Below are 26633 nucleotides of genomic sequence, written 5' to 3' on the forward strand. Positions count from 1 at the left end.
TACTCCAAACCTGCGAGCTGCCATGCTCTGCTGCCTGGAGTCTGGATTGAATAACGTTAGAAGCAAGTTTGAAGAACTCTGACGACAGCGATCTCACTAAACAACAAACGGTCGCTGTCAATGTCCACCGAGTTGCTGATCTATAGACTTCAGATATATACGACTTCAGACTGTTCATTGCTTCCAGTGCTCTCCAGACTGCCAGGATAATGTTAAATCCTCCGGGTTGGACACAGTTGTGTGCCTTCATCATTGCCCTTGGACTATACAGCCGGTTAACTAGATGCAACCAACTGGACTAAGTTAACATGAGTTTTCTTTTTAAAATGTCTTTTTATTTGTTTATTTGTTTTTATTCATTTATTTTATTATTTGTTATTTTTTTGTTTGTTGTCCGTCTTGTACGTTTCGCCACGTGTACGCTGGCGATTATGCCGCTCCGGTAGGCATTTTTGTTTGTTTGTGTCTTTTGTATGAAGCACTTTTGTTCCACTTTGTGCATAGAAAAATGCTCTTCATGTTTGTCTGTAAGTACTTTGTGCTCAATGCTTGAAAAGTGCTATATAAATAAATATTATTATTATTATTATAATTATAAACTATCAGCCACTCCTCGAAATGACTGTTGATTCTCCAGCAGCCACAACGTTGACAGAATTTGCAGTTCAATAGGGGGTTCACTATATTGGCTGAGAATTGGTCCAAAGTCTTGATAGAGTTTCTGAAATAAACCAGGTATGAACTAGTATTGTGTTTTTATTTTATTTTTAATAAAGACATGTAATTATTTATATTTATTTTGCACTGAAGTAGGCTACAGTAGTCTAGCCTAACTCAAAGCCTAACATGTTATTTTAAGCCTAGCCTATTTTGTTTGGATAAAAGTTTTTGATAAACAACAATAGCCAAACCATACTGGTAAACCTAATTTCCATGACTGTGTCAATCAGGCATAAATTATATTTCCTACGTTTGGGTCACAAGCATTTTAATATCTATCTCTACTACAGTCTTACTTCAACTGTAGTCTTATGCATCCAAAAATGCTCCCTGAATGTGACATTGCAGTAGGCAGGGACAACCACGGAGACGTAGCCCTCTATTCTTGTAGTGTCACATTCTCTCCGTGTCTGTAAGCAACTTTGTATCAAATCTACTACGTCAAGTCCGTTTTCTTCTGTTAATTCATCGATAATAATTGCGGCTGTAGCTAATAAAATGCACTTTCTGTTTGCCATTTTTGTTTACAGTTTAAAACAAACTGGAACATTCAAATTTAAAACTTAAAAGAAAACTGTGGCTTTGCCACCAACGTTTGCCACTGTTTGACGACGAACGCACTTCAGGTCACACAACATAGGCTTGAAACCTCAAACATTATTTTGGCCAGTTTTTCAGTTCCATTGTCCAACTCCTGTACAGGCTGACGTGCCCACAGGAAGTAATTTTCCAAACCTACTCCCCATCTCTCTCATTCCAACTAATTTCCGTCATATAATGGCTAGAAATGTCCAAAAATAAAAATGTATTTTTTCTACTTAATAAATTACACTTATTTATGACTACTCCTACTAAATTTAGGACCAAATTTGCGCACTGACTGTTCAGTTGCTCCAATTTTCTTACCAGGAGAGGAGACAGTAGGTCTGTTTTGCACTGTTTACATCTACCAAAACAAGTAAACCTGCATGGTCACATGCAGGCACTGTAACAAACATGGCTATTAACAAACATGATCATAATGGTGGGAATACAACTCCAAACTTGTTTTGCAAAGCATATTCAGTGGAACACTTAACATCATGCATACATAAAATCATGCAGTCCTGTAGAAAGAAAAGAGCCTGTAAGAACAGATGCATTGGGCACTAATATAAGGAGATAGATCTGTATGAAGCCAAAAGTCTGAATTTGACGACTGTTCCAGCGCTGATGACTCACCTCTTGGAGGCACTTTCTTGGAAGGGGTAGATGACTTGGCTATTTTGGCAAATCTCACAGATGAAGCCCTTTTCACTGCACAGACTGCAGCTGTAGACATGAGAGGTTGCAAACTTGATCACTTTCGACAGGAATGGGGCTAGCTTTCCATCAATAACCTAAATAAAATAATAGAAACAGAAGGAAGAGAAGGAGAAAGATTAAAGAACAAACACACATACAAATAGCATAAATCAAAGACAAAAAGTACTTATTTTTCATTGGTCATGCTTTAGATTTGAGATGTGATGTGCGTTCAATTTCCTTGAACAGAGGTGAATGTTTGTGGCGAATATGTCTTTATGAACAGCTCAATTTGAATGATTTTGTGTAAACATTCCATCTCAATGGTAACTCCGTCCAACTTCCAACATGTTCACGGAGAACTACCTCCTCAAACTGTTTGCAAGTGTATTGTGTAAAAGTTAATTTATTTCCGTAATTTAGATCAAAAAGTGAATGGGATGTTGATTTTAACTGCTAAACCCACATTGTCAGGGTCAGGGAATCCAATGGTGTTAGTTACAAAGCTACAAGACTTTACCCCATTAATCCATAGATGCAATATCATTGTACTGAAAAGTTCTTAACATTTAATATTCCATGTTCCTCAAAAACCATGTTTTTTTATCATCCCATTGAAATACATCCACAATATGGGTAAAACAAAATACATATGATAACACTAACAATTCTAAGGCCTTAATAGAAGTCAGTGGTGCCAAACATACTAGAAGGTCCACAAAGGTAATTTGGTATTGGGTGATGTAAAATGTTTCTGGCATGTTTCCACACCACTGATGCCGAAATAAATAAAAAAAATATTTCCCATAGTGCTCTACAAAAAGAACAGAAGAGTCATTTGTCAAAACTGCATGTGCACAATAGCTGACTGCCAACCTTTAACACAAGGCTCTTTCAAAGCTATGTATCATGCATAAAATGACCCCCAAATATGCATGCATTGTCAAGGTGACAAGTTTTTCATAACAGTAATAATGTACCAGTACAGTGCTGGTGATCACTAATAGTGCTAGCTGTTGGCAGCAAATATTTCATTTCTTTACATGGTTATTGACAGCATACGTGTTCTTATTATACTTACAGCTACCTGCACACAACATGTACAGCTGCACAAAAATTACATGCCATTGTGGAACAGGTCTCATTTTCTGGTGAAGTACTTCCATGCATACGAATGGTATCACCAGACTCACTCACTTCGGACAAGCGTCAGATCAGATTGTTAGAAGTTTCCCACAAACAAAGGGTGGCTCTGGTGTGTACATAGATATCAGTCGCAGGTATAATTAACTAACAAATAAGTTAAGAAAAGGATTAATGGAAACTGAAGTGGCTGTTTTCTTAGGTAATGTTATAACCCCAAAATGAGCTACTACAGAAGATGAAGCATTGTGGGCATAGTGGAGCAGCGTTAATGTCACCGCCTGACAATCGGTCAGGTGGAAGCCCATGTAGCTTTGAATAGAAGCATCTGCAAAATACCAGTCAACTTAACTTATATGTGTCCTCACCATAGTATACAATATATAATTGTGGTATGATGCATACAGTGAAAATATTTTGCATTGAAGCATTATGCTATTTGTAACCCTACCATTATCCAAAACCAGAAACATGTATACAATGCAAAATGCTATTTATTCACTTGTATGTTAGTTAAACTCCTGTAAACCTAATATAGACATTGCAAGACATACTGGAATATTTGGTAACCCTTTACTTGACAGTATCGACAGAAGAGTGACATGACACTGTCATGAGACATGAAACCTAACCCTAACTCTAACCCTAATTTATGACAAAAACCGAATGTCACTTAATAACAGAAGCGTTGTCATAAACGTTTATGACTTGTTTATGACACGTTCATGACAGTGTCATGTCACTCCTATGTCTACTGTCAAGTAAAGTGTAACCGAATATTTTGAGTAAAGACAAAACATAGCGAACATAGCGGGGGGTATTTCTTATTCCATTCCACAACTACACCTATGTTTAATGAATTTGTTAAAAATACAGCTCATTACTGAGGGAAAATACTGCACATTGGCATTTTTTCGACCGTCAGAGAATGCTTTATTGAACCGGTTCCATTCAGAATTCTTTGAACCTTGGTGCTACCTAGTGAACCAGCCTTTGAACCAGTTTCCACCAATTTCGACGAGAACCAAAGATGTGTCATCATCAATGGGTGTTGCATGCATTACAAGAGTCAATTAGATTTAAACAGAAGGATGATGACACTTGTCCTGTGAAAGTGGCAGAAATTACTGTATCTGTGCAAAATGCTAGTTAACTTCTGCAGTGTAGTGCTAGATGACCAGTTTTGTTTACCCATTGCAACAGTTGATACAGAGGGAAACCTCATGCTTTTAGCCTTCTCCCCTCTGAACGGTAGAATGGCACCCACTCAAGTTCACAGGAAAAACAGACTATTTATTGGTTCCAGCTCAAAACCAAAGTGCCACGTTCTGAACCGGTTTTTGTTTAGTCAAAATGCTCCAAATGGTTCAAATGTTGGTTTGGGAACAGAACCGGTTGGAAAGGGCTAAGAGTGGCAAAAGGACTAATTGAGTGACACGAATTGAGTGGCAGCATTTAATTTGAATCTCCTGCAACAAAAACAAAATTGAAATGGGAAAGAGCTGTTATGCAATAGACTGTATGAATAGGTTCAACCGGAATTTGGAGCTTTCTTTCTACAAACTGTACCTATGCTATTTGACCTGGTTGTTTTGATTGTTCCAGAGCTCCAGGAGTTCTATCAAAGTTTTTCTCTCACCTTACTGTTTTACAAGGAATGTTCTGCTGTGAGGCTGGGTATTAGAAACATTCTGAATTGGTCTTTTTATTTCAAAAGCGGCAAGTAACATCAACACCCAGTAAGGGACACACTCAACCTCCACAGCTGCAACAAATGCACATAGCCTACATGGGGAGGCTCATGATATGAGATATGCCAGTGACGTCACAATATTTTTCAGTGTGTTCAATATGCGTCAACCACCTTTTCCTTTCAAATTACCCGAAATACCTTCAAATGTTTGTATTGGACGCAACAACATGCTTGCACTTACCTTGCACACTAAAGAAGGCAGTGCGTCTAAATGTGTCAGCAATAATTAAAGTAGTATATTATGCAAAGTGCAGCCTTCTTTTGTTTTTCTGCTTATATAATTTTAAATTACAATAATATAGTGTATTGCATTATTTCTGAAACGTTATCATTCAATAGTGCTTTTCAGTAGGCCCAATTGCAAATATCAGTTTGAGTTAAAGGTCCAGTATGTAGGAAATAATGGAAAATAAACTGTAACCATTCCAAAAATGATCACCATATGTTATCAGAGAGAGTAAGGAAACACGATGAATTGAAGCAATGGCTTATTTGACAACATTACTCTAACCCGTAAAACCCCGTAAAACACATGAAAAAAAATGAATTACGGGGCGGAATCTCCTGGAATTTTCATTTATGTTTTGAACGATTAATTCTAGAATAGCGTATTAATAATGGGCTAGCGCGTCCTCCTATTTGGGTTGCCAAATTAGCAAAGGCCAACTGTCAACAGCTGTCAGTTAGTCATGAACGCCTACGAGAGGCAGGCATACGGAGTAAAACTTGTGTCACCTTAAACCGAATTTGAATATGAATTTGAATATACATTTGAGCAATTGTATAGGAAAAACGAATTTGAATAGTATATGTTGAAACTGAATTCATTAGATTGGAACTGAATCCCAGTCAACTTGAAATTGAATATAATATTTTGAAATTGAACTCATTTGCTCTGATACATAAATTATCCTGACTGAAAATTTCGCTCTTGGAATTTTCACATTCAGTTCTCACAATTCAGTTTCAAAACGTGAAATTCAATTTCAGTCTACTGAGACAAAAACAGCTGGTAGCTAAGGAAGAGCAATCGAGTGCAGAGCTATTGTGATCACGTGACTAGTGCCGAGCGCGAAGCAAAGAGCATAGTGTGGGCACCTGGTTTGCACGGTTATTAGATCTGCACGATTCATAAAACACATTCCGATTGTAGGCCTACTGTCTTACCTACCGTTTATATAATTTTAAACAAATAAAACATCTGTTGCAGTATTATTTCAAACTTCTAGCTTGTCAAGCCTTGAAATACAGAACTAGCCTAGGCTACCCAGCCATCAAACATCGATGTAGCTGCTAGCCTACTTACCTACCGTTTTTGTAATTTTAAACAAATAAAAAATTTCAATCCTTGAAATAAAGAACTACCCAGCTAGCAATCAAACATCGATGTATATATATATACTTACAATTTAACAGGGAACAAATTAAGATGTTGGTCAGACTATAATAAAGAGAATAGCAATAATAAACAACCATGTCAATTCAATCAATAGCCTAATGACACAAACAATGAGAAAAAAGGGAAAATAGCAATAATAAACAATAATGTACATTCAGTCAATAATATAATAAAAATAACAATAGCATGGTAACATTATGGAGAATATCAATAATAAACAACAATGTCAAATTAATCAACAGCCTAATGAAAATAAAACAATACTATACAAACCATAAGTGTTAATGAACTAAGTGCATGTGTCTTTAGACCCCTGTTAAAAGACCCAAAACTATCACAGGAACAGAGCAACTCATTCCACCAACATGGAACCAATGAGGAAAAGTCTTGAATTTGATCTATGACTGGTCGACACAACAGACGCTCTTCAGAAGGCCGCAGTGGGCAGTTGGGGATGTACGTCTTGATCATTGAATTAAAATAACAAGGAGCAGATCTGGTCAGTGTCCTATAGGCCAAAGTGAGAGATTAAAATTTAATTCTGGCTACTATAGGGAGCCAATGGAGAGTAACTAGGAGAGGAGTTACATATGTCCTCTTTGGCTGATTAAAGACCAGGCGTGCTGCAGCATTCTGAATCAGCTGTAACAATCTTACTACACAAGCAGGTAAGCCAGCTAATAGTAACAGCTTGGAGATGACCATGGCCTGAACAAGAAGTTGTGTGGAATCCTGTGTCAAATAAGGTCTGATCTTCCTTATGTTGCAAAGGATAAACCTACATGATTTTGCAATTGCATCATATCTAATATCAGCTGATTACACACATAAACTGTAAAATTTAGATTGCCCATACATTTGGAAATCCATTTGGAAATCCTTCACCACCAATGGCAAACAAATAAATTCCAGAGAAAACAACAGTGGACATGTTTATTAGTGTTTTACAATATGTGTTTCATCTAGCAAAGATATTCATTAAGAGAAATCAAGTTTCGGTGTCCATGTCTGGTCGGTGCAAGTCCAAAGGTCCATTGTCCTCAGTCTATCTCACTGTCCACTGTTCATTGAGGCCTGTCAACCTATGAAAATAAAACCAACAAACAATCAGTGTTTAGCTTAAAGGTCTACTGTGAGTTTTTCTCGTTAATAGTTTATTCATCTCTGGTCAAAGAGGTCTCATAAGCATCAGGCAATCAGGATACAGTCTGTGCACCTCAGAGACAATCAGTTGTTTCTCACACACACATTCATACCTTGCATCGTATACATCATACTATATCATTACACCTTCTCTGCACACACACATGACTTGGTCAATACAATGAGTTAATTAAGAACCAAGGACATTTCTATCGTCATACAACACATGATTTGCAATCTACACACAAATGACTGAAATAGATGTATCAAGACAACACACGGTTAAAGTATTACTAGTTAGGTTACTGTAATATACTGTGTCTATTTCTCAATAACTTTTACAAAATCTGCATGGAGTCGATAAAGAAGCATAAATCAGCCTGTAGAAATACTGTTAAACTAGGGTCTCTTGAGTCTTGATCATATTATCGATATAAAACATATTCAGTTTGAAACTAGTTCTATTAGAAGCTAGCTACCATTTGCTAACAAAGTTATTGCAATCCAGTTGCCTAGCAACATCACGGCACGGCAGCATTGCCCAAAAAATGGCCCCATGTAGCATCAGCTAACAGACAACACAACGATGAAAAAAGCTTAACTAGGGGGATATATCCAGTTTTGCTCCATGAATGTTACAGTTTAACCAGAGATTGTAACGTGTTCTTACAGGCCTAAAAGGCACAATGATATGACAATGACCAATCATATTGTTCTATCAAAGAGTAACGTTATAGTAGCCTAGCTGCTAACTGGTTCTGAACTATGGAAAAAAACTTTAACTTAGCTGCTAGTCGATGAAACTATGCTGGCTAGCCAGCCAGCGCTAGCATAATGTACATTATATTCACGTACATATAAAGTAATGTTAACAGACATGCCATATGATATCAACTTACTTGGAGGTTTTCAGATGTGCCAGTCGCTTCCATCTCTTCTTTTTCTGTCCGACACTGTAAGGAGGTTCAGGCACTGATAAAGATCAGAGGGTTCTTTATAGATCAGTGGGTTCAGGAGACAGCTCGCTAAGAGGGTGCTATGCTCTTTGCTTCGCGCTCGGCACTAGTCACGTGATCACAATAGCTCTGCACTCAATTGCTCTTCCTTAGCTACCAGCTGTTTTTGTCTCAGTAGACTGAAATTGAATTTCACGTTTTGAAACTGAATTGTGAGAACTTAATGTGAAAATTATTCCAAGAGCGAAATTTTCAGTCAGGATAATTTATGTATCAGAGCAAATGAGTTCAATTTCAAAATATTATATTCAATTTCAAGTTGACTGGCATTCAGTTCCAATCTAATGAATTCAGTTTCAACATATACTATTCAAATTCGTTTTTACAACACAATTGCTCAAATGTATATTAAAATTCATATTCAAATTCGGTTTAAGGTGACAAGTTTTACTCCATACAGGCACATTTCCAAAATTAAAACAAGAAACAAATTAAGTGGACATCGGAGGAGCTTCCTGAGATGGTGACGTCTTTGTCAAACGAAGAATATCAAGTCTGACGCAGAGCTGGCCATATTTCTCCACAACAGGTAGCCTAGGCTAAACTTCATCTGCATCGCTAACTTCAGCTAAATATGTTACGTTGGTTAGAGAGGTATTTTTTGTTTTCACTGTTTCCGTAATGTGTAGCTGGGTCATGGTTGGAGAAACGTTAAAGCAGCTGCAGGTCAACTAACGTTAGCTAAGTCTTCATTACATCTGGCAACCCAGAAGAGGCTCGCATCTGGTAGTCTTGAGAACGTTCACCAGTGTTTTGATTTTGGCCTACAGAACGTTCGGTAACAGTCCTACAAATCGCACCTTTAAGAACCCTGAAATGCCCTAGACTGAGAAAAATCATGGTTAAGAAGCAAGTACATTTTCAATTTACAACTTATCTACTCTTTCTATTCATATAAGTGAGGCTTACCTGCTGGAGGTCTGCCATGGAGTACAAGTGGATGTGCTGAAGGAGGTACTCTCTTGGGAAGATTCTAAAAGACATATGTATATTCAGTTATGATTACTTAAGGACTTTGCAGGAATGCTCTGAGTGGGCTAAAAACCCAAGAGAAAAGACGAGAATAAAAGTGGTGATGAAGCAGTATTGCTTTGTTTCTAGATGGTGGCACTATAACATAGATATACTTGTTACATGTTGATGGCATTAAGGTCAGTAGAGCTCAACAGTCCTGCCCCCCTCGGATTCCAGAACTAAGAATTTTCTCTATTGAGAACTGGATTATAAGCCATAAAATCTTAACTGTCCACACATAACATAAACTGGCTGACTGTTGTAAAGTTAGTTTGATATTGGATATTTGCCATATATTCAATATATTACACTGCCTGCCAACACTGGGTGAAATCGGATGAATATCTAACTTCACCACAGTAACTGGCTGGCAGACACCTCGCAAATAACCTCAGATTTATTTTTCTGGTTACAATAACTAGGTCATTGGAATATACTGTGTCTATTTCTCGATATCTCGAAGCAAAAGGCCAAACAAATAAGATTAATATTTCAGCACGGCAGTCTATGTAGTTTGCTGACTACCATTTCGGTGTTGAGCAACACAGTCGTGGGAGTGGCCTTGCATGCGGTGCATTCTGGGAGTTGTTGGCTTTCATCCACATGAGCCAAAAATACATTTTATGCCTTTTCTCGGTCAAGAAGGCACCGGAATAGTCACATTTCTACTATATAAATTACCCAACTTCAATACAAATTCATCTTTCCAGCGGTGAAATATTCTTATAACCCTTAGAACCCGATTGATGCAAAGTGCGTCAAAAAACACACCCTTTCTTCTCTGTTACATTGTCCGTTCATCGCAGCGAGATGAAAACTTTATTGTGTGACAGAGCAGAAGTGGGGCTTTCCAATGAGACTAGGCACTTTTGCATCATATTTACAGTCTATACTTCTCTGCGTTCACCTGCGCACCCATTACTCTCGTTTGAATTACTCGCGAACCCGTGATCGCATAGATATGGCAAGCATATCAGGTGAAAGAGGAGACACAGGGCTATCCATTGTTACCATGTATATCGATCCTTCTGGCTTATAAAAACGGAAGAAGTGACTGCAAAATAATAACGTCATGTACATAAACCAACACTGCACACCCATTACTCTCGTTTGAATTACTCACGGACCTGTGACCGGATAGATACCACGCATGTCAGATGAAAGAGGAGACACAGAGCTATCATTTGATACCAAGTACATCCTTCTGGGTTATAAAACAGACGAAGTGACAGCAAAATAATAACTTCATATAGCTGGACTTACCCCACGTTTTTGTCTGTTTTTGTGGCAAAGCATGTTTATAATCCAGTGCTATCGTGTGTTTCTCTATGGCAAAGCATGTTCATAATCCGGTTTTGAGATCCTAGCAAATTCCTGCATGGCATCCAATTCAAGGCTCACATTGCATCCCAATTTGTTCAACAAAGAAACACCTTTTTTGCCTTTACTTTGTTCATGGCAATGCATTAAAAAGTTGTAGAGAATCATTATGAGTGCATACACCATAGGCACACACAGGCTAACACGCAAACTCGGGTCAAGTCAGGTCAGATCAGATCGTGTCACAGATATGGAGCGCAGAAAGGTCATTTTTCATCACTAAATATAAAAATGCCATTTATTTCTGTAAGGCGCACACCACATATGTCTACATTGCTCAGCCCCAGAGAATACCTCCACCATGGCAATGATATTGCCAGATTCAGGACAGTCTGCTCTACACATACATGTAAGGCAAGTCGAGCTGCCAGCTTGCAGTGGTGAGATACATGTCAAAATATAAGAATTTTTATAATACGCTTTTTGTATTTTTTTATTTAAAAATCAATTAAATCAATGCAAGTATTAATACATGAAATTGTGGCAGATTTGGGTAGCCTAGACTCTGCTGAAAAAACAATATATAGCATGTATGTATGGCACTTACAATGAACAGGATAAATCCTTTTAACTAAACATAGTGAAAATGCCCTTAAAACAGTCTAGGGTTCTAAGGGTTAAGTACTTTTTACCATGATTTCCTAGAGCATGCCACATAATCCAATGAAAGAAGAGGCCTAATAATTATAAAATTAAGTAAAGACAGAAGAAAAGTAAAGAAGATAGCAACTACCCTGGGGTCTGTTTCCCAAAAGCATAGTTGCTAACTATGATAGCAACTACCTTGGTAGTGTCACTGCCAAATGTGAGTTGAGTTACACATGCACAAACTCTAAGCTTCATATTGTCACATATCATGCTTATTTGGAAAATAAAAAAATATGAGCATATTTGTTAGCTCTTATTAAAAATGTGACCGAAATACGTCTGAACATCAACACCGCATTTCTGTATCATTTACATGTGACTCAAAAACGGTCAACTCATATTTGGCAGAGACGACTACCACGGAAGATGCATCGTAGTTAGAAACTATGCTTTTGGGAAACGGACCCCTGCTTGGCCCCTAATTTGAGACACTATGGGTGCCTACACAGCTTCTCTGCTTGCTTCATGAGAAAAAGTAGACTCATCATGGATGTCTACATAGCTCACTGCTTGGCCCCCAACAATTGAATCCTACCAAAACATCCAAGTTACTGCAATATTGGGAAATTATTACATTTATGGGTGTCTGAAACCAACATTATATTACATTATTATATGGCTCTTCACAATGCAGGTAGAACGCTCAATTGACTTAAATGGGATTTCCCAAAGTTCTACCGGTCATTATTTTCGCCTAATGACCTCTAAATAATGACCGCTGTCAATGGTAACGGATCTCATTCAAAAGTGAAGGCAGACGGTTGATCAGCTGTGTTCTAAAGAACGTTTGATTCAAGTTCAGCGCGTATTGCGAACTATTTGTTTCTCAGCAAAAGCCACAACGAAACAGTAACAAATAAATGTAAAGAGACATATCGGAAATCCCCCGCCCGAGTTGGAAAGTGTAAATCTCCCAGCTATGTCAATTTTAAATGCTCTTTTACACTTGATTACATTACTGCTTTAATCCGGTCACCAAGTTATGCATTGCCCGGTCTTGCTGTGTGTGCAATACAATGTAACGTTTTTGCTACAAGCCAGGCAATTAAGTCACGTTTGCGAGTACAACATCGGGCAGTACGAGCCAAATGGAAAGAGGCATCATTATTCATTCAATGAAGAATATCTTTTATATGTTTGAATTTCATTTTTACAAAAAATTTAAAAATTTGTGCCTATCCTTATTAATGCCTTTGTTTTTTATAAGAAAGACTAGACACTGAAATAAATAAATAGATAGATAGACTATAGATAGATAGATAGATAGATAGATAGATAGATAGATCGATCGATAGGCAGGCCTACATATGAATTAAAACATCAGACCAAGGGGGACCAAGATGGGAAATATAACGTGGAACCACAATGCGAAAATAATATCTTAACTTCACCATTTTATTGGAGTGATGAGGTCATGTGGGACTTGAAAATTCCCCATTTCCAAAGTGGGGAAAGACGGAAAAAGTTTGAGTACCCCTGCTTTAAGCTATTTACTGTATGCCTACTGAATACAAACAAAAGCATTTGGTTATGGTTTCTAAGTGGACGCTTTACATCATACATGGGCAACATACGGCCCGCGGGCCACATCCGGCCCGTGGGCTTTCCCTGACCGGCCCGCGTAAGGTCCGTGAAAAAACAATAGTCAAGAGCCTAGCATAGAGATAATGCACGCAAATCAATATCGTTGCTTTTATTTTGAAAGCGACTGCTATTTGTACGCCCATAAATTTGTGCGTGGATGCATACGACGTAAACACCTCCACTGATATGCTGGTGAATAGAATTTATGCTTCTGCGTCGACACAATGCAGTTGCCTTTACGTCGGCGTAAACCTTTCAAAGTTTTGTGTCTCTTGTGTCTGCGTCGCTCACCACCGCAAAGGTTGTTAGAATGTCGAACTCCTACTGCTGCTCGTTGGCGATACGAAGTGTTAATTTCAAAACGTTACTGGCAGAGACAGTTTACAATCGGATAACCCCGTCATTGTAACCAAAATATGTCTGAGTTTATTTGCAAAGCTTATGTTAGCGAACTAGTATGATACCCACAGGTTGCTTGAAGCAGCCGGCTCAACACACAGGGCGAGTTGACCAATCACAGTTTTGTACATAAAGTTAAAGCAAAAACATAGCCTACATTTTCAAAATAGTTTTCTTTGTGCATGTTGATTAACTAATGACAGCCTACTATTGTCTGCTCCACATTTTCAGTCTAATTCTGCAAAGAGTTAATTTAATGATGCCAATGATTTAATGATGAAATATTGCTGAGTGTTGATGAAATGGGAAATGTGACACAGGGTTATGGTTGTACTGACTCCTTCACATTTTCATAACCTAGCCTAATTATATAGATATTGTAGTACTTTTTTATATCAGTCTTTGAAAACTGAAAAAAAATGTCAATGTCAAAACATCATTTTCGAGAATGAGGATTAATAGCCTACTGGACATAGATTAAATATTGCTGTTTTTCCTTTGTCTCCCTAACATTTTCATCTGTTCTTACGAGTAGTAAACAAAACCATATGATTTACTTAATGTTATACAAGAACAGAATAGAATTGAACAGAATTGAGTTCAGACTTAAGTTCGGTATTTTGGGTCCGGCCCTCCTCAACAGTCCTAGTTCGTCATGTGGCCCCTTGGGGAAATTAGTTGCCCACCCCTGCTTTACATCATAACAAAAAATCTAAATGAGAAATAGGCCAATAATAACATGGTAAACATCTTTCTATTCAGTGCTTACCTGCGGCGGAGGTCCTCAGCAATGGCAGCACGGCAACTGAATAGGTAAGCACGCAGTGACTGCAATCTTTGCCGGAGTGTCAGCACAGTGGCCAATAGCTCACAGTGCCGGTAGAGACAGGGGTTCAGTTGCTGAATATCTAGTAGGGGCTCCTCATACACAAACTCCAGAAACTCCTTAGCCTGCTTGGACACCTGAGGATAATCAAAGAACAGGAACAGAGCCATAAAGAGCAACAAAAGACTTTGGTATCAATATGATCTTAATGTGGGCAGCTCCACAATCAGGGTAAGCAAACTGCTTCAGGATCAGATTTAATAAGCTTCTTATTTTTCTACCTTCATCTGGTAATGGCTCATCCATTCCTGGTATTCAAAAAATTACCTCTCTAATGAAGTGAGCCTGAATGAGTTAGCCTAGAAATCTAGACGCACCCTAGCAATTTAATGAATAAACTTCTATCAGGCCAAACACATCATGTATAGAGCAGTCGGCGACGGTTCCGCGTGAATTTCCTGCTACTTGAAAACAAAGATGATGGTTGCTGCTGCCGGCGAACAGCGGTCTTTGAATCACTAGTTAAGCTTTTTTTTAAATGGGCAAAAGTTTGATCAATTAGCCAACTAGCTCCGTTGGTGGGAAAATGCATGGGACTCATGGGTTGTAGTGCTATCCTATTGCGTGGAGAGGAAATTTGAAAGACAACCATTTATCCTGCCCCTCAGATTGAGCAGTGCCACTAGTATGTTCCCAGACCCTACATTTTGAAGTAGGTCTGGCTCGTCAGGCTAATAATGAGTAGTAATTAGTCATGAACAACTTTCAAACATGTTCTGTGTTACATAGTCACTCATAGTCATGAGTAGTTTCTTAATTTTCTTGATACTATCAAATCTATTATCTAAAACACTATGGACATTTGCCAACCTGTATACAAACTAGATGTACCGCAAAGCGGTACAAAATATGCCGCTCATTCCTGCACATTCTCTCCGCAAAAATAAACACTGTCAATTTGTCCTGCAACTTTTGTGTATGTAAATGAGTGTGTGCATAGTTTTTGTGAACATGTGTGCTTTTCTGTGTGTGTTTGTGCATTTGTGTGTGTGTGTGTGCGCATGTACCTGCATGTGTGTTTTTTATGTGTGTGCTTGTTTGTGTGTGCGTGTGCCTGTGTTTGGTGTTTGTGTGTGTATGTGTGTGTTTATGTGTGTGCGTGCATTTGTGCGTGGGTGTGCGGGTGTGTATAGCTGATATGTGAGTGGGAGAGTCAGTCGGGGTGGGATCCGGAAAGGACCACCGGGCGGGAATCGAACCCGGGTCGCCGGCGTACGGTGCAGGTGCCCCAGCCAGTTGCGCCACAGCTGGGACCTGACTAAGACCATCTTAAGATGCATTATTGTTGACGAAAAAAGACGAGACTAAAATGTTTTGCATGAAATAAAAACTAAGATAAAAGTCTACAAAATGAGAAGACAGAATATCTAGCTGTTACGTTTTCAAAATATTCTGAATGAGTTCATGTGCAACAGCTTTCCAGTAGGCTAGTCTACGTACTGTTGCTATCTTCACCTTTTTCCCTTTACAACTGTCAAAGAAATCCCATAAACACGGGAAGGCCTAGGGTAGCCTACATCAGATGGCCTAAAGATTAGGCCCCTCTGCATAGCATTCAGTGATTTGCAGGCAGTAATTTTAACACTGACCTTGATCTAGCCTACTTTGGCTATTTAAAGGTACTTTATTGCCAAAACACAACACAATGCAAATTAACTAGCCTATAACAAACAATAAAGGACTTAAATCACACACAAACTGCGATTTTACTGACTATAAAAATATTAATTATGTAGGAAGTTTAGAACCCAGAATTGACTTGCACACCACAAAAGTGCACCAAATTCAACACAAATGACTTAATACACTTAGAGGAGCTTTCTTTTACAGATATTTTAGGATTTCGCCATGGTATCGTTTCAGTATCGAGACATTACAGTTCTTGATATCCCGTTGAAATGCCAGTCTGAAATCATCCAGCTTGTTATCCAATGATTGGACGTTAGCAAGGAGAATGCTAGGAAGGGGAGGACGATGTTGTTTTTTCATCAATCTGATCTGCTCTTTTCCCTCTTTTCCTCCAGCGCCGCTTCTTCCCAGGTAACCAAGGTAAACAACCGGGTAAACAACTTTGGTAACTAGCAGAGTGAAAGTCCCTCGATATTGTTGCAGATTGCAGATTTAGCCTAATAATAAGAGAGTCTATCGTAAGTGATTAGCGTTTGACACACTGATGAAAAGTGTGAAAATAACACTAGAAAGATGAAAAAAACAACAAGTTGAGGAGGACACTAAGCGATGGAAGCCATATGTCCGGCGCTGACATCACAATTCAGTGTACAAATAAGAAAATTGATGTCTAGCATTATTGCAAAGCTTATCTTCTGCTCTTTCTTGTGATATGTGCTCCATATTTATGGAATGAGGAGTTAATGAAAACAGTACAGAGATGGACGTAGAGTTGAACACAGATTATAACGGTTTCAATTTTATGTAAATTCGGAATTATCTTTCTCGCCAACACGTTGTCACACAGACAAGCAGCTGCTATCCTTGGAGAGATCAGACAGTGTGGTTTCTTGAGTCAAATAAATAAATAAATAAATAAATCGAGAGAGATAGATAGGTAGACAGATACATATATAGAGTACTTATAATTTATAAATGTTATTAATACCTTGTATCTGTTGGTGTCCCAGTTGTGAAGCAATCGTGCAGGTATAATGAACAAGTTGTCCTGGTGACAGTTTTGGCAGTAATACCTTCCACTATAGTAGCAAACCTTTGCTTTGTCTTGTGATAAACCCACTGGTCTTTGGCAACCTATAAGAAATACAAAAACATCAAAAATCACTCTGAAGTATTAATCAGTTTGTTAAAATAACTTTGATAACAAATAACTTGTACTATTTTAAACCTCAATCATACAGCTGTACATCCAGACATTTTAATGTGCTGGGAATGCTATACACTGAACTGTTCATTAACCCATTTGTGCTGGATGCTGCACGATGCAACATTCCATCTCCCGCCTGTTGCTGCGTAGCGCAGCATTGACTCTCCCGCTGGTTGCTGCGTAGCACAGCATGCTTATTATTTCATGTTTCTAGGTGTACAGAGTAGGGCTGAACGATTTATTGCATTTGCGATAATATCGCGATATGATGAAACGCGATTTTCAAACCGCAAAGCCTGCGATTCGTAATATGTGACGTCACTAAAACGCATTTATACTTGCGCTTGCCGACGCGCCACCGACTCTTCACACTGACCACTGAAGAAGCAAAAAACGTAAACAAGAGGACCAGCTAACAGTGTCAAGAAAGGTCTGATCAGTAGAGCTACTTTGGTTAAAAATAAACCTCTTCATTACCTTTTGCTCGAACCTGCCATGTCTCTGGTTCTAGTTCATAATTCCCCTGTGCTGCTACTCTTGCTGGTAACTTCGTTCACTTGTCCAGCTGACGATTAAAACTCCACAACTGTTTAGGCTGCACAGCAGCCATTCACCTGTGCACTGGGGACTTTGTTTACTGGAGTACAGTGACAGTGGGGGCATTTGCGATATCCAAGGGGGTTGGCGGCACAAACATTTCATCTCACAGGTAATGAATTGATGCATAATGTTATCCGCAAGTAGTTGACACAGCTAACCACCAAAAACCCAGCTGTTCTAACATTAGCTTACCAGCTAAGGCTCTAGGCTACATACATGCTGCTAACTGCTGCTAACTTTGCCTGTTTAAAGAGTTTTGTCTCCGCGATTGGCTTTGTTGTGATATGAACAAACTAGTTAATTTGCATGCATGCATATTGCGCTGCGGTGTTGATGATGCTAACCTTTAGTTAACACCGAGCCGAACGGTCATTCGGCCGCATTTATCTTATTCAATGACCTAATGCCATAACATAGGCCTGGGCTCCAGGAAAGAACAGTTTATGTTTAACTTATCTAATTTTGTGTTGGTCATACTATAGAACTAGATGTACCGCAGAGCGGTACAAAATATGACCGCCGCCCAGTCCAGGACATTTTTTCCACAAAAAGAAATCACGCTGAAAGGCCTATATGATTCTAACTGTCTCACTAAATTGCATTATCCACACTCAATTCTCACTGGTATCTGCTAGACAACAAGTACCAAAACATGATTAGTTCATAGATTTCACATGTAAAATTCATTTTATACAACCCCACCTCCATCTTGCCTGTTCATAATTCTGAGAAATTCTTGATTGTTTGTGTTATGTTTATGTTATGTGTGTGGGTGTGTGTGTGTGTGAGTGTGTGTGTGCGTGCTTGTGTGTGTGCCTGCGTATGTGCCTGTGCATGCAAGCGTACATATGTCTACTGTGTGAGTATGTGTCATACGTATGATTACTGTGAATGTGTGTGTGTGTGTGTGTATCATGTGTTTGTGCACATGTGTGCACATGAAATGGGTTAACATGACCCCTGGAGGCAAACATACGGAAAAAAATGGTCATCCTAGGCCCTACAGTTCTCAAGATATTCACAAAGAACTGTGTCTGCCCTACCCTCCTTTCGGGGGGTCCAGTCCAGCGGGGGGGCTACAGATCAAAACGAAAAATGACGGTTCCATGCTATCCATGTGGGGGTACATGCCCACCAAGTTTTGTGTACCCCGGTCTTTCAGTGTCCCGGGAATCCTTGTTGGTGTACGTCATTAAATGTACACATAAATTATTTTATTGTAAGGCCCCCCATGAACGAAAGTACACAAAACTTGGCATGCATTCGGAGGGTGTCATAATGATCCTACACTTTTAATTTTGTGCAGTTTTGACCTTGTCTGCCAGAGATATTGTGATGAAAACACCTACATTTTTGCTTTTTAATTTTTAACTAGGTGGCGCTATACATGAAATAAGTGGTAATGGGATGGGTTGACATGCCCCCTTAAGACCAACATACATAAAAAAGGTGGACCTCATAGGCCCTACGGTTCTCGAGATATTCACAGAAAACTGTCTCCGGCCACCTACAGGCCAGTTGGTGTATAGTAACATAAATTAATTTATTGTGTGGCCCCCCATGAACGGAATTCCACAAAATTTGGCGTGCATACAGAGGGTGTCATAATGATCCTACACTTCTAATTTCGTGCAGTTTTGACTATGTTAGGTCACAGATACCTTCAATTACAACACCTCATTTTTACTTTTTTGTGTTTAACTAGGTGGCGCTATACATGAAATGAGTGGTTATGGAATGGGTTGACATGGCCCCTTGAGATCAACATACAAAAAAAAAATGGTCCTCCTAAACCCTACGGTTTTCGAGATATTCACAGAAAACTGTGTCTGCCCTACCCTCCTTTCGGGGGGTCCAGTCAAGCGGGGGGGCTACAGATCAAAACGAAAAACGATGGTTCCATGCTATCCATGTGGGGTTACATGCCCACCAAGTTTCGTGTACCCCGGTCTTTCAGTGTCCCGGGACTCATTGACGGAAATTTGGGCATGCGAAAAAGAAAAAAAAAAAAAGACAGAAGATAAAGAGCTTAAAAATAATCGCATATCGCATCACAATCGCAATATTGGTGAGAAAAATCGCATCTTAAATCTTATTCAACAAAGACAAGCAATATATTATTATGACCGCCGCGCAGCGAAGCGGCGGTCATATAGGTTTAGTCAGATTTTTTTATTTTTTTATTTTTTAATTTCCGTTAATGAGTCCCGGGACACTGAAAGACCGGGGTACACGAAACTTGGTGGGCATGTAACCCCACATGGATAGCATGGAACCATCGTTTTTCGTTTTGATCTGTAGCCCCCCCGCTTGACTGGACCCCCCGAAAGGAGGGTAGGGCAGACACAGTTTTCTGTGAATATCTCGAAAACCGTAGGGTTTAGGAGGACCATTTTTTTTGTATGTTGATCTCAAGGGGCCATGTCAACCCATTCCATAACCACTCATTTCATGTATAGCGCCACCTAGTTAAACACAAAAAAGTAAAAATGAGGTGTTGTAATTGAAGGTATCTGTGACCTAACATAGTCAAAACTGCACGAAATTGGAAGTGTAGGATCATTATGACGCCCTCTGTATGCACGCCAAATTTTGTGGAATTCCGTTCATGGGGGGCCACACAATAAATTAATTTATGTTACTATACACCAACTGGCCTGTAGGTGGCCGGAGACAGTTTTCTGTGAATATCTCGAGAACCGTAGGGCCTATGAGGTCCACCTTTTTTATGTATGTTGGTCTTAAGGGGGCATGTCAACCCATCCCATTACCACTTATTTCATGTATAGCGCCACCTAGTTAAAAATTAAAAAGCAAAAATGTAGGTGTTTTCATCACAATATCTCTGGCAGACAAGGTCAAAACTGCACAAAATTAAAAGTGTAGGATCATTATGACACCCTCCGAATGCATGCCAAGTTTTGTGTACTTTCGTTCATGGGGGGCCTTACAATAAAATAATTTATGTGTACATTTAATGACGTACACCAACAAGGATTCCCGGGACACTGAAAGACCGGGGTACACAAAACTTGGTGGGCATGTACCCCCACATGGATAGCATGGAACCGTCATTTTTCGTTTTGATCTGTAGCCCCCCCGCTGGACTGGACCCCCCGAAAGGAGGGTAGGGCAGACACAGTTCTTTGTGAATATCTTGAGAACTGTAGGGCCTAGGATGACCATTTTTTTCCGTATGTTTGCCTCCAGGGGTCATGTTAACCCATTTCATGTGCACACATGTGCACAAACACATGATACACACACACACACACACATTCACAGTAATCATACGTATGACACATACTCACACAGTAGACATATGTACGCTTGCATGCACAGGCACATACGCAGGCACACACACAAGCACGCACACACACACTCACACACACACACACCCACACACATAACATAAACATAACACAAACAATCAAGAATTTCTCAGAATTATGAACAGGCAAGATGGAGGTGGGGTTGTATAAAATGAATTTTACATGTGAAATCTATGAACTAATCATGTTTTGGTACTTGTTGTCTAGCAGATACCAGTGAGAATTGAGTGTGGATAATGCAATTTAGTGAGACAGTTAGAATCATATAGGCCTTTCAGCGTGATTTCTTTTTGTGGAAAAAATGTCCTGGACTGGGCGGCGGTCATATTTTGTACCGCTCTGCGGTACATCTAGTTCTATAGTATGACCAACACAAAATTAGATAAGTTAAACATAAACTGTTCTTTCCTGGAGCCCAGGCCTATGTTATGGCATTAGGTCATTGAATAAGATAAATGCGGCCGAATGACCGTTCGGCTCGGTGTTAACTAAAGGTTAGCATCATCAACACCGCAGCGCAATATGCATGCATGCAAATTAACTAGTTTGTTCATATCACAACAAAGCCAATCGCGGAGACAAAACTCTTTAAACAGGCAAAGTTAGCAGCAGTTAGCAGCATGTATGTAGCCTAGAGCCTTAGCTGGTAAGCTAATGTTAGAACAGCTGGGTTTTTGGTGGTTAGCTGTGTCAACTACTTGCGGATAACATTATGCATCAATTCATTACCTGTGAGATGAAATGTTTGTGCCGCCAACCCCCTTGGATATCGCAAATGCCCCCACTGTCACTGTACTCCAGTAAACAAAGTCCCCAGTGCACAGGTGAATGGCTGCTGTGCAGCCTAAACAGTTGTGGAGTTTTAATCGTCAGCTGGACAAGTGAACGAAGTTACCAGCAAGAGTAGCAGCACAGGGGAATTATGAACTAGAACCAGAGACATGGCAGGTTCGAGCAAAAGGTAATGAAGAGGTTTATTTTTAACCAAAGTAGCTCTACTGATCAGACCTTTCTTGACACTGTTAGCTGGTCCTCTTGTTTACGTTTTTTGCTTCTTCAGTGGTCAGTGTGAAGAGTCGGTGGCGCGTCGGCAAGCGCAAGTATAAATGCGTTTTAGTGACGTCACATATTACGAATCGCAGGCTTTGCGGTTTGAAAATCGCGTTTCATCATATCGCGATATTATCGCAAATGCAATAAATCGTTCAGCCCTACTGTAAATATTTATATTAATTTATACTACTCTAAACCACCTTCTGTAAATCAACTGTATACTACCGTTTACACTGCACTATATTTATTTTCCTGTCTATGCACCACCTGCCTATACCTTGTATATCACATTGCACTTTTCTGCTTTTTTTGCACTTCTGGTTAGACACAAACTGCATTTCGTTGTCTTTGTACTTGTACTCTGCACAATGGCTTTTGAATCTAATCTAATAAAAAATGAGTATTGACATTCAAGCTAGCTTGCAAAGGACACCTTAGGTAGCAATAAATGCTACCAGTGGATGAGGGTGCACAAGTTTAAGTGCTAGAAGGAGAAGGAGGTAGACAGAAGTAGTAGAAGGGAAGAATATAAACAAAAACACACACGCACATTACACTTACACAGATACAGACACACACACACACTCGGATGCGTTTGTGCATCAAAAGCTTCCCTCAGTGAGCTAGTGCATACAAGTTTGTATGGGGGTCATTCCGAGCCAAATCAGTTAAGGTTGTTGCAGCACCATCTCAGATTTTGTTCAAACCATGTCTATATCAAGAATAATTCAATCAATTTGATCCCAAAACAAAGGCCTGTAAAATATTTCTGTTGAAATCCTATGTCTTTATTTTCAGTTCTTGAAATTACACCAGTTTTACAGCCTGAAAATCACATTATCTGGGAAGCAATGTTTGGACATTAATATCATGAAAACTATTATTCATAGGCAGCCCAAACTTTGTAGGGTTTGCACGGCATTCTCGTTGATTTTCTACAAGAACCTAGATTTGGAAAAAAGTGATTCATTAAGTCATTAAAGGTAGTATAAACTTGTTTTTGTACACATTTGGTATCAATCATAAATTTCTTCTTTATATGCTATATTTTATTAACCCTTTGCAGATGGCCCATTCTAATTTCGGTATTCCAGTACCGATGACATTCAGTCTAATAACTCTGCCATGCCCCAACTGATTTAATTATTGAAAACTTCCTCAAAAACATCACATCATAGGCTTTCTGGCGATATGATTGGTTAAGCGATTTGTGGCAGAAATTTGTTTTACTATGCGAGAGAAAAATCAAGACTTGACGTCTCCTTCAAATGGAGGAAAAACAGCAGTAAGCACTATGCAAGACTCATCTTCATGTTGTCTGAAGGAGAAACTGCTGGATCAACTAAGGATTTTTTTTTATGTTATTAGTGTGCTTGCTGAAAGCAGCACACTATTGCTGAAAGCAGCACACTATTGTTGGGGGCCTAGCACCAAAGGTGCAGGACCCCATTGTGTTTATGTATTTTTATTACTTTCTTCTGCCATGGGAGTCTATGGCAGCCCATAGAACAAAGAAGATTAATTTCACCAAATTTCATGTCTGCACCTCAAGTGCTCTAGCGTCACCAATGTGTCAAAGTTGCCATTATATTCATGCGCTTAATGTTTGAACCGTATACCAGATCTTGAACATTGAGGTATATCTGGAATCCTTGGATGATGGGTATAACATAACAGAGGGTATAACAATTTCTATTCATTACCAAGTGGGCCAAACAGGAAAACCACTCAACCACCCAAAATACGGTGTTGCTAAAATTGCTCCTATTGTGGCTATACATGCGCTCATGAGTATCCAGCTACATTGAACGAGTTCAGTAAAATATATTCACAAAAAACACTGGATGTGGCGGACATTCCTTTATTCTGAGATGCATCAAATAGGCTCAAAACAATTCCAAGCAGACATAAGGTGCTTATGTAAATATCCAGTCCAAAACTAACATCAGCAGAATGATTGATGCTGGATTTGAACCAAAGATCCTTAGGTCAAAGCTCGCTCCTCTAACCACTGTGCTACGGCACATCTCGCACATAGTGAAATTGCAATAATTTTGAACACTTAAAGCCTCAGTTGCTAGGTAATGATAAACAAACTCAAAGATCGTAATTCTTGATTTCGCTTACAAACTGACGGTTTTATGCGTTCACTTAACAAAGATTATGGAAATTAAACACCACTTTTCCATCAAAAAGCTTGTTGTAAAAGGCACATAACTTGTTAGATTCAAGACCTAAGTTCGCTAGCTCTGTGCCTTCCTGTGCGCGCTATGGTGCCCGCCGACCCTGGCCGACGAGAACCCGCATGAGATGTGACGCAGGACGTCCCCTGATTAGCTAGTCGGTAGGCGATGCAATTTGCTGATGTGGCTCTTCAGAAACGCTGTCAAGACAGTGCCAAAATTCGCTGATTGGCTCTTCAGAAACGACAACAAAACACTGCCAAAATTCGTGTCTGTAAAAAGTTTTGTAGCTTTGTAGATCCAGTTTGCACACAAACGATGGATGTCGCACTTCTCAAAATTTCTGCCTAATTGTATGCGCAAAGACATAAGTTCCTTTATTTCCTGGAGCTATAAAGCTGTTCCACACACGTTCAAACTAAATCCCAGTGGACAAATGTTTTTCACATTTCACAAAATATTTCTGCAGGTAGGCCTTTTTTTCCACACAGAAAAATTAATTCCACAGCTACAAAACGGTTCTACACATGTGCAAATCATATCCTCCATGCACAAAATATTTCTACAAGTACAAAGTTTCCGTGCACAAGCACAAATTGTTTTATACAGCTGCAAAACTCTATTACACATGTGAACATCTTTTCACGGGCACAAAATATTTATGGCGTTGTTTTGACTCCATACATTTGGTATCAGTCAATATTTTTTCTTGAAATTCAACATTTTAGAGGTTAGCAATTAACTAGTAGACACATGAAAATTTATTTGGAAGTACAGTGCAACCGGAAAGTATTCAGACCCTTTCAAGTTTTCCACATTTTGTTATGTTTCAGGCTCATCTTAAAATGGATTCCGTTCATTTTTTTTCCTCATCAATCTACACACAATACTCCAACACGCCACAAAAATTCAGGTTTTTGGAGTGTTTTGTACATTTATAAAAAATCAAAGTCTGAAAAATTCAATTTACATAAGTATTCAGACTCTTTGTTATGACACTTGCAATTGATCTCTGGTGCATCCTACTTCATCCTACTATCAATGGTCTTTGAGATGCTTCTACAACTTCATTAGAGTCCACCTGTGCCTAAATTAATTCATTGGCCATTATTAGGAGAGGTAGACATCTCTTTATATACAGTCTCACAGTTGATGGTTTATGTCAGAGTAAAAACCAAGCCACAAGGTCAAGAGAATTGTCCGTAGACCTGTGAGACAGGGTTGTGTGAAGACACAGATCTGGGGATCTTCTGGGGAAGATCTGAGCACGGTAACCTCCTTTATTCTATTCAAAGCCCTTTGTCCCGGATTACTCAGTTTGGCTAAGCGGCCAGATCTAGGAAGACTGTTAGTTGTTCCAAACTCTTCCAGTTGAGAATAATGGAGGCTACCGTGCTCTTGGGCACTTTCAATGCTGCAGATTTTTTTTTGTATCCTTGCCCAGATCTGTCTCTTCACACAACCCTGTCTCGCAGGTCTACGGACAATTGTCTCGACCTTGTGGCTTGGTTTTCACTCTGACATACACCATCAACTGTAAGACCTTATATAAAGAGATGTCTGCCTGTCCTAATAATGGCCAATGAACTAATTTAGGCACAGATGGACTCTAATCAAGTTGTAGAAGCATCTCAAGGACCATTGACAGAAGTAGGATGCACCAGAGCTTAATTGCAAGTGTCATAAAAAAAGGGTCTGAATACTTATGTAAATGGAATATTTTAGACTTTTTTTTTCAAATTTTACAAAACACTCCAAACACCTGATTTTTTGTGGAGTGTTGGAGTATTGTGCGTAGATTGATGAGAAAAAACCCCGAATTGAATCCATTTCAAGATGAGTCTGAAATATAACAAAATGTGGAAAACTTGAAAGGTCTGAATACTTTCCGGCTGCACTGCATCTTCTTGTTTTGCCTCAGGGACAAAAATAAAAAAGCATAAGTATACAATATAACTAATAAAGTGTAGTTATCTATAAATGAAACATAATTGTACACATAATTATAATAAACTGAGCTATTCCCACATTGGTTTTCATGTCTACTAGCTACCCCAACTACCATTTTAGTCCTATGAAAATTACAAATGCAATCACACCTAATTTTATCCTTAATATCTTCTTGTGTATTTGTTCCAGAGACCTCAACTATTGACACAGGTCACACAACATTAATTAAAGGACAATTCCGGCGCAAAATGAACCTAGGGGTTAATAACACATGTGTACCGAGTTCGACCGTTCGCTGGGATTTGTTTTC

The 26633-nt window shown here is 39.1% G+C and overlaps 2 protein-coding genes across 3 annotated transcripts in view; one reads left to right on the forward strand and one right to left on the reverse strand.

The window, feature by feature from the left end:
• Positions 1-26633, forward strand: part of vwa8 (von Willebrand factor A domain containing 8) — an 833026-nt gene that overhangs the window by 392673 nt on the left and 413720 nt on the right. The gene's annotated exons all lie outside the window — the stretch shown is intronic.
• Positions 1-26633, reverse strand: part of plekhm3 (pleckstrin homology domain containing, family M, member 3) — a 63630-nt gene that overhangs the window by 8147 nt on the left and 28850 nt on the right. Inside the window, exons 4-8 of one of the 2 annotated variants that reach the window (XM_076264214.1) lie at positions 16987-17132; positions 14253-14446; positions 9368-9431; positions 8342-8395; positions 7208-7381 (exon numbers count right to left, since the gene is read on the reverse strand). In XM_076264214.1, the coding sequence (XP_076120329.1) occupies positions 7364-7381; positions 8342-8395; positions 9368-9431; positions 14253-14446; positions 16987-17132 (476 nt within the window). In that variant the 3' untranslated portion in view covers positions 7208-7363. Of the gene's footprint in view, positions 1-1941; positions 2100-7207; positions 7382-8341; positions 8396-9367; positions 9432-14252; positions 14447-16986; positions 17133-26633 lie in introns of those variants that run through there. The other variant, XM_076264213.1, reaches the window with a different exon arrangement.

Source organism: Alosa pseudoharengus, unplaced genomic scaffold (genome assembly GCF_046254945.1).
Source record: "Alosa pseudoharengus isolate Yale_2024_CS ecotype anadromous, Long Island Sound unplaced genomic scaffold, YU_APseudo_1.1 YU_APseudo_1.1_scf_3, whole genome shotgun sequence".
NCBI lineage: Eukaryota > Metazoa > Chordata > Actinopteri > Clupeiformes > Clupeidae > Alosa > Alosa pseudoharengus.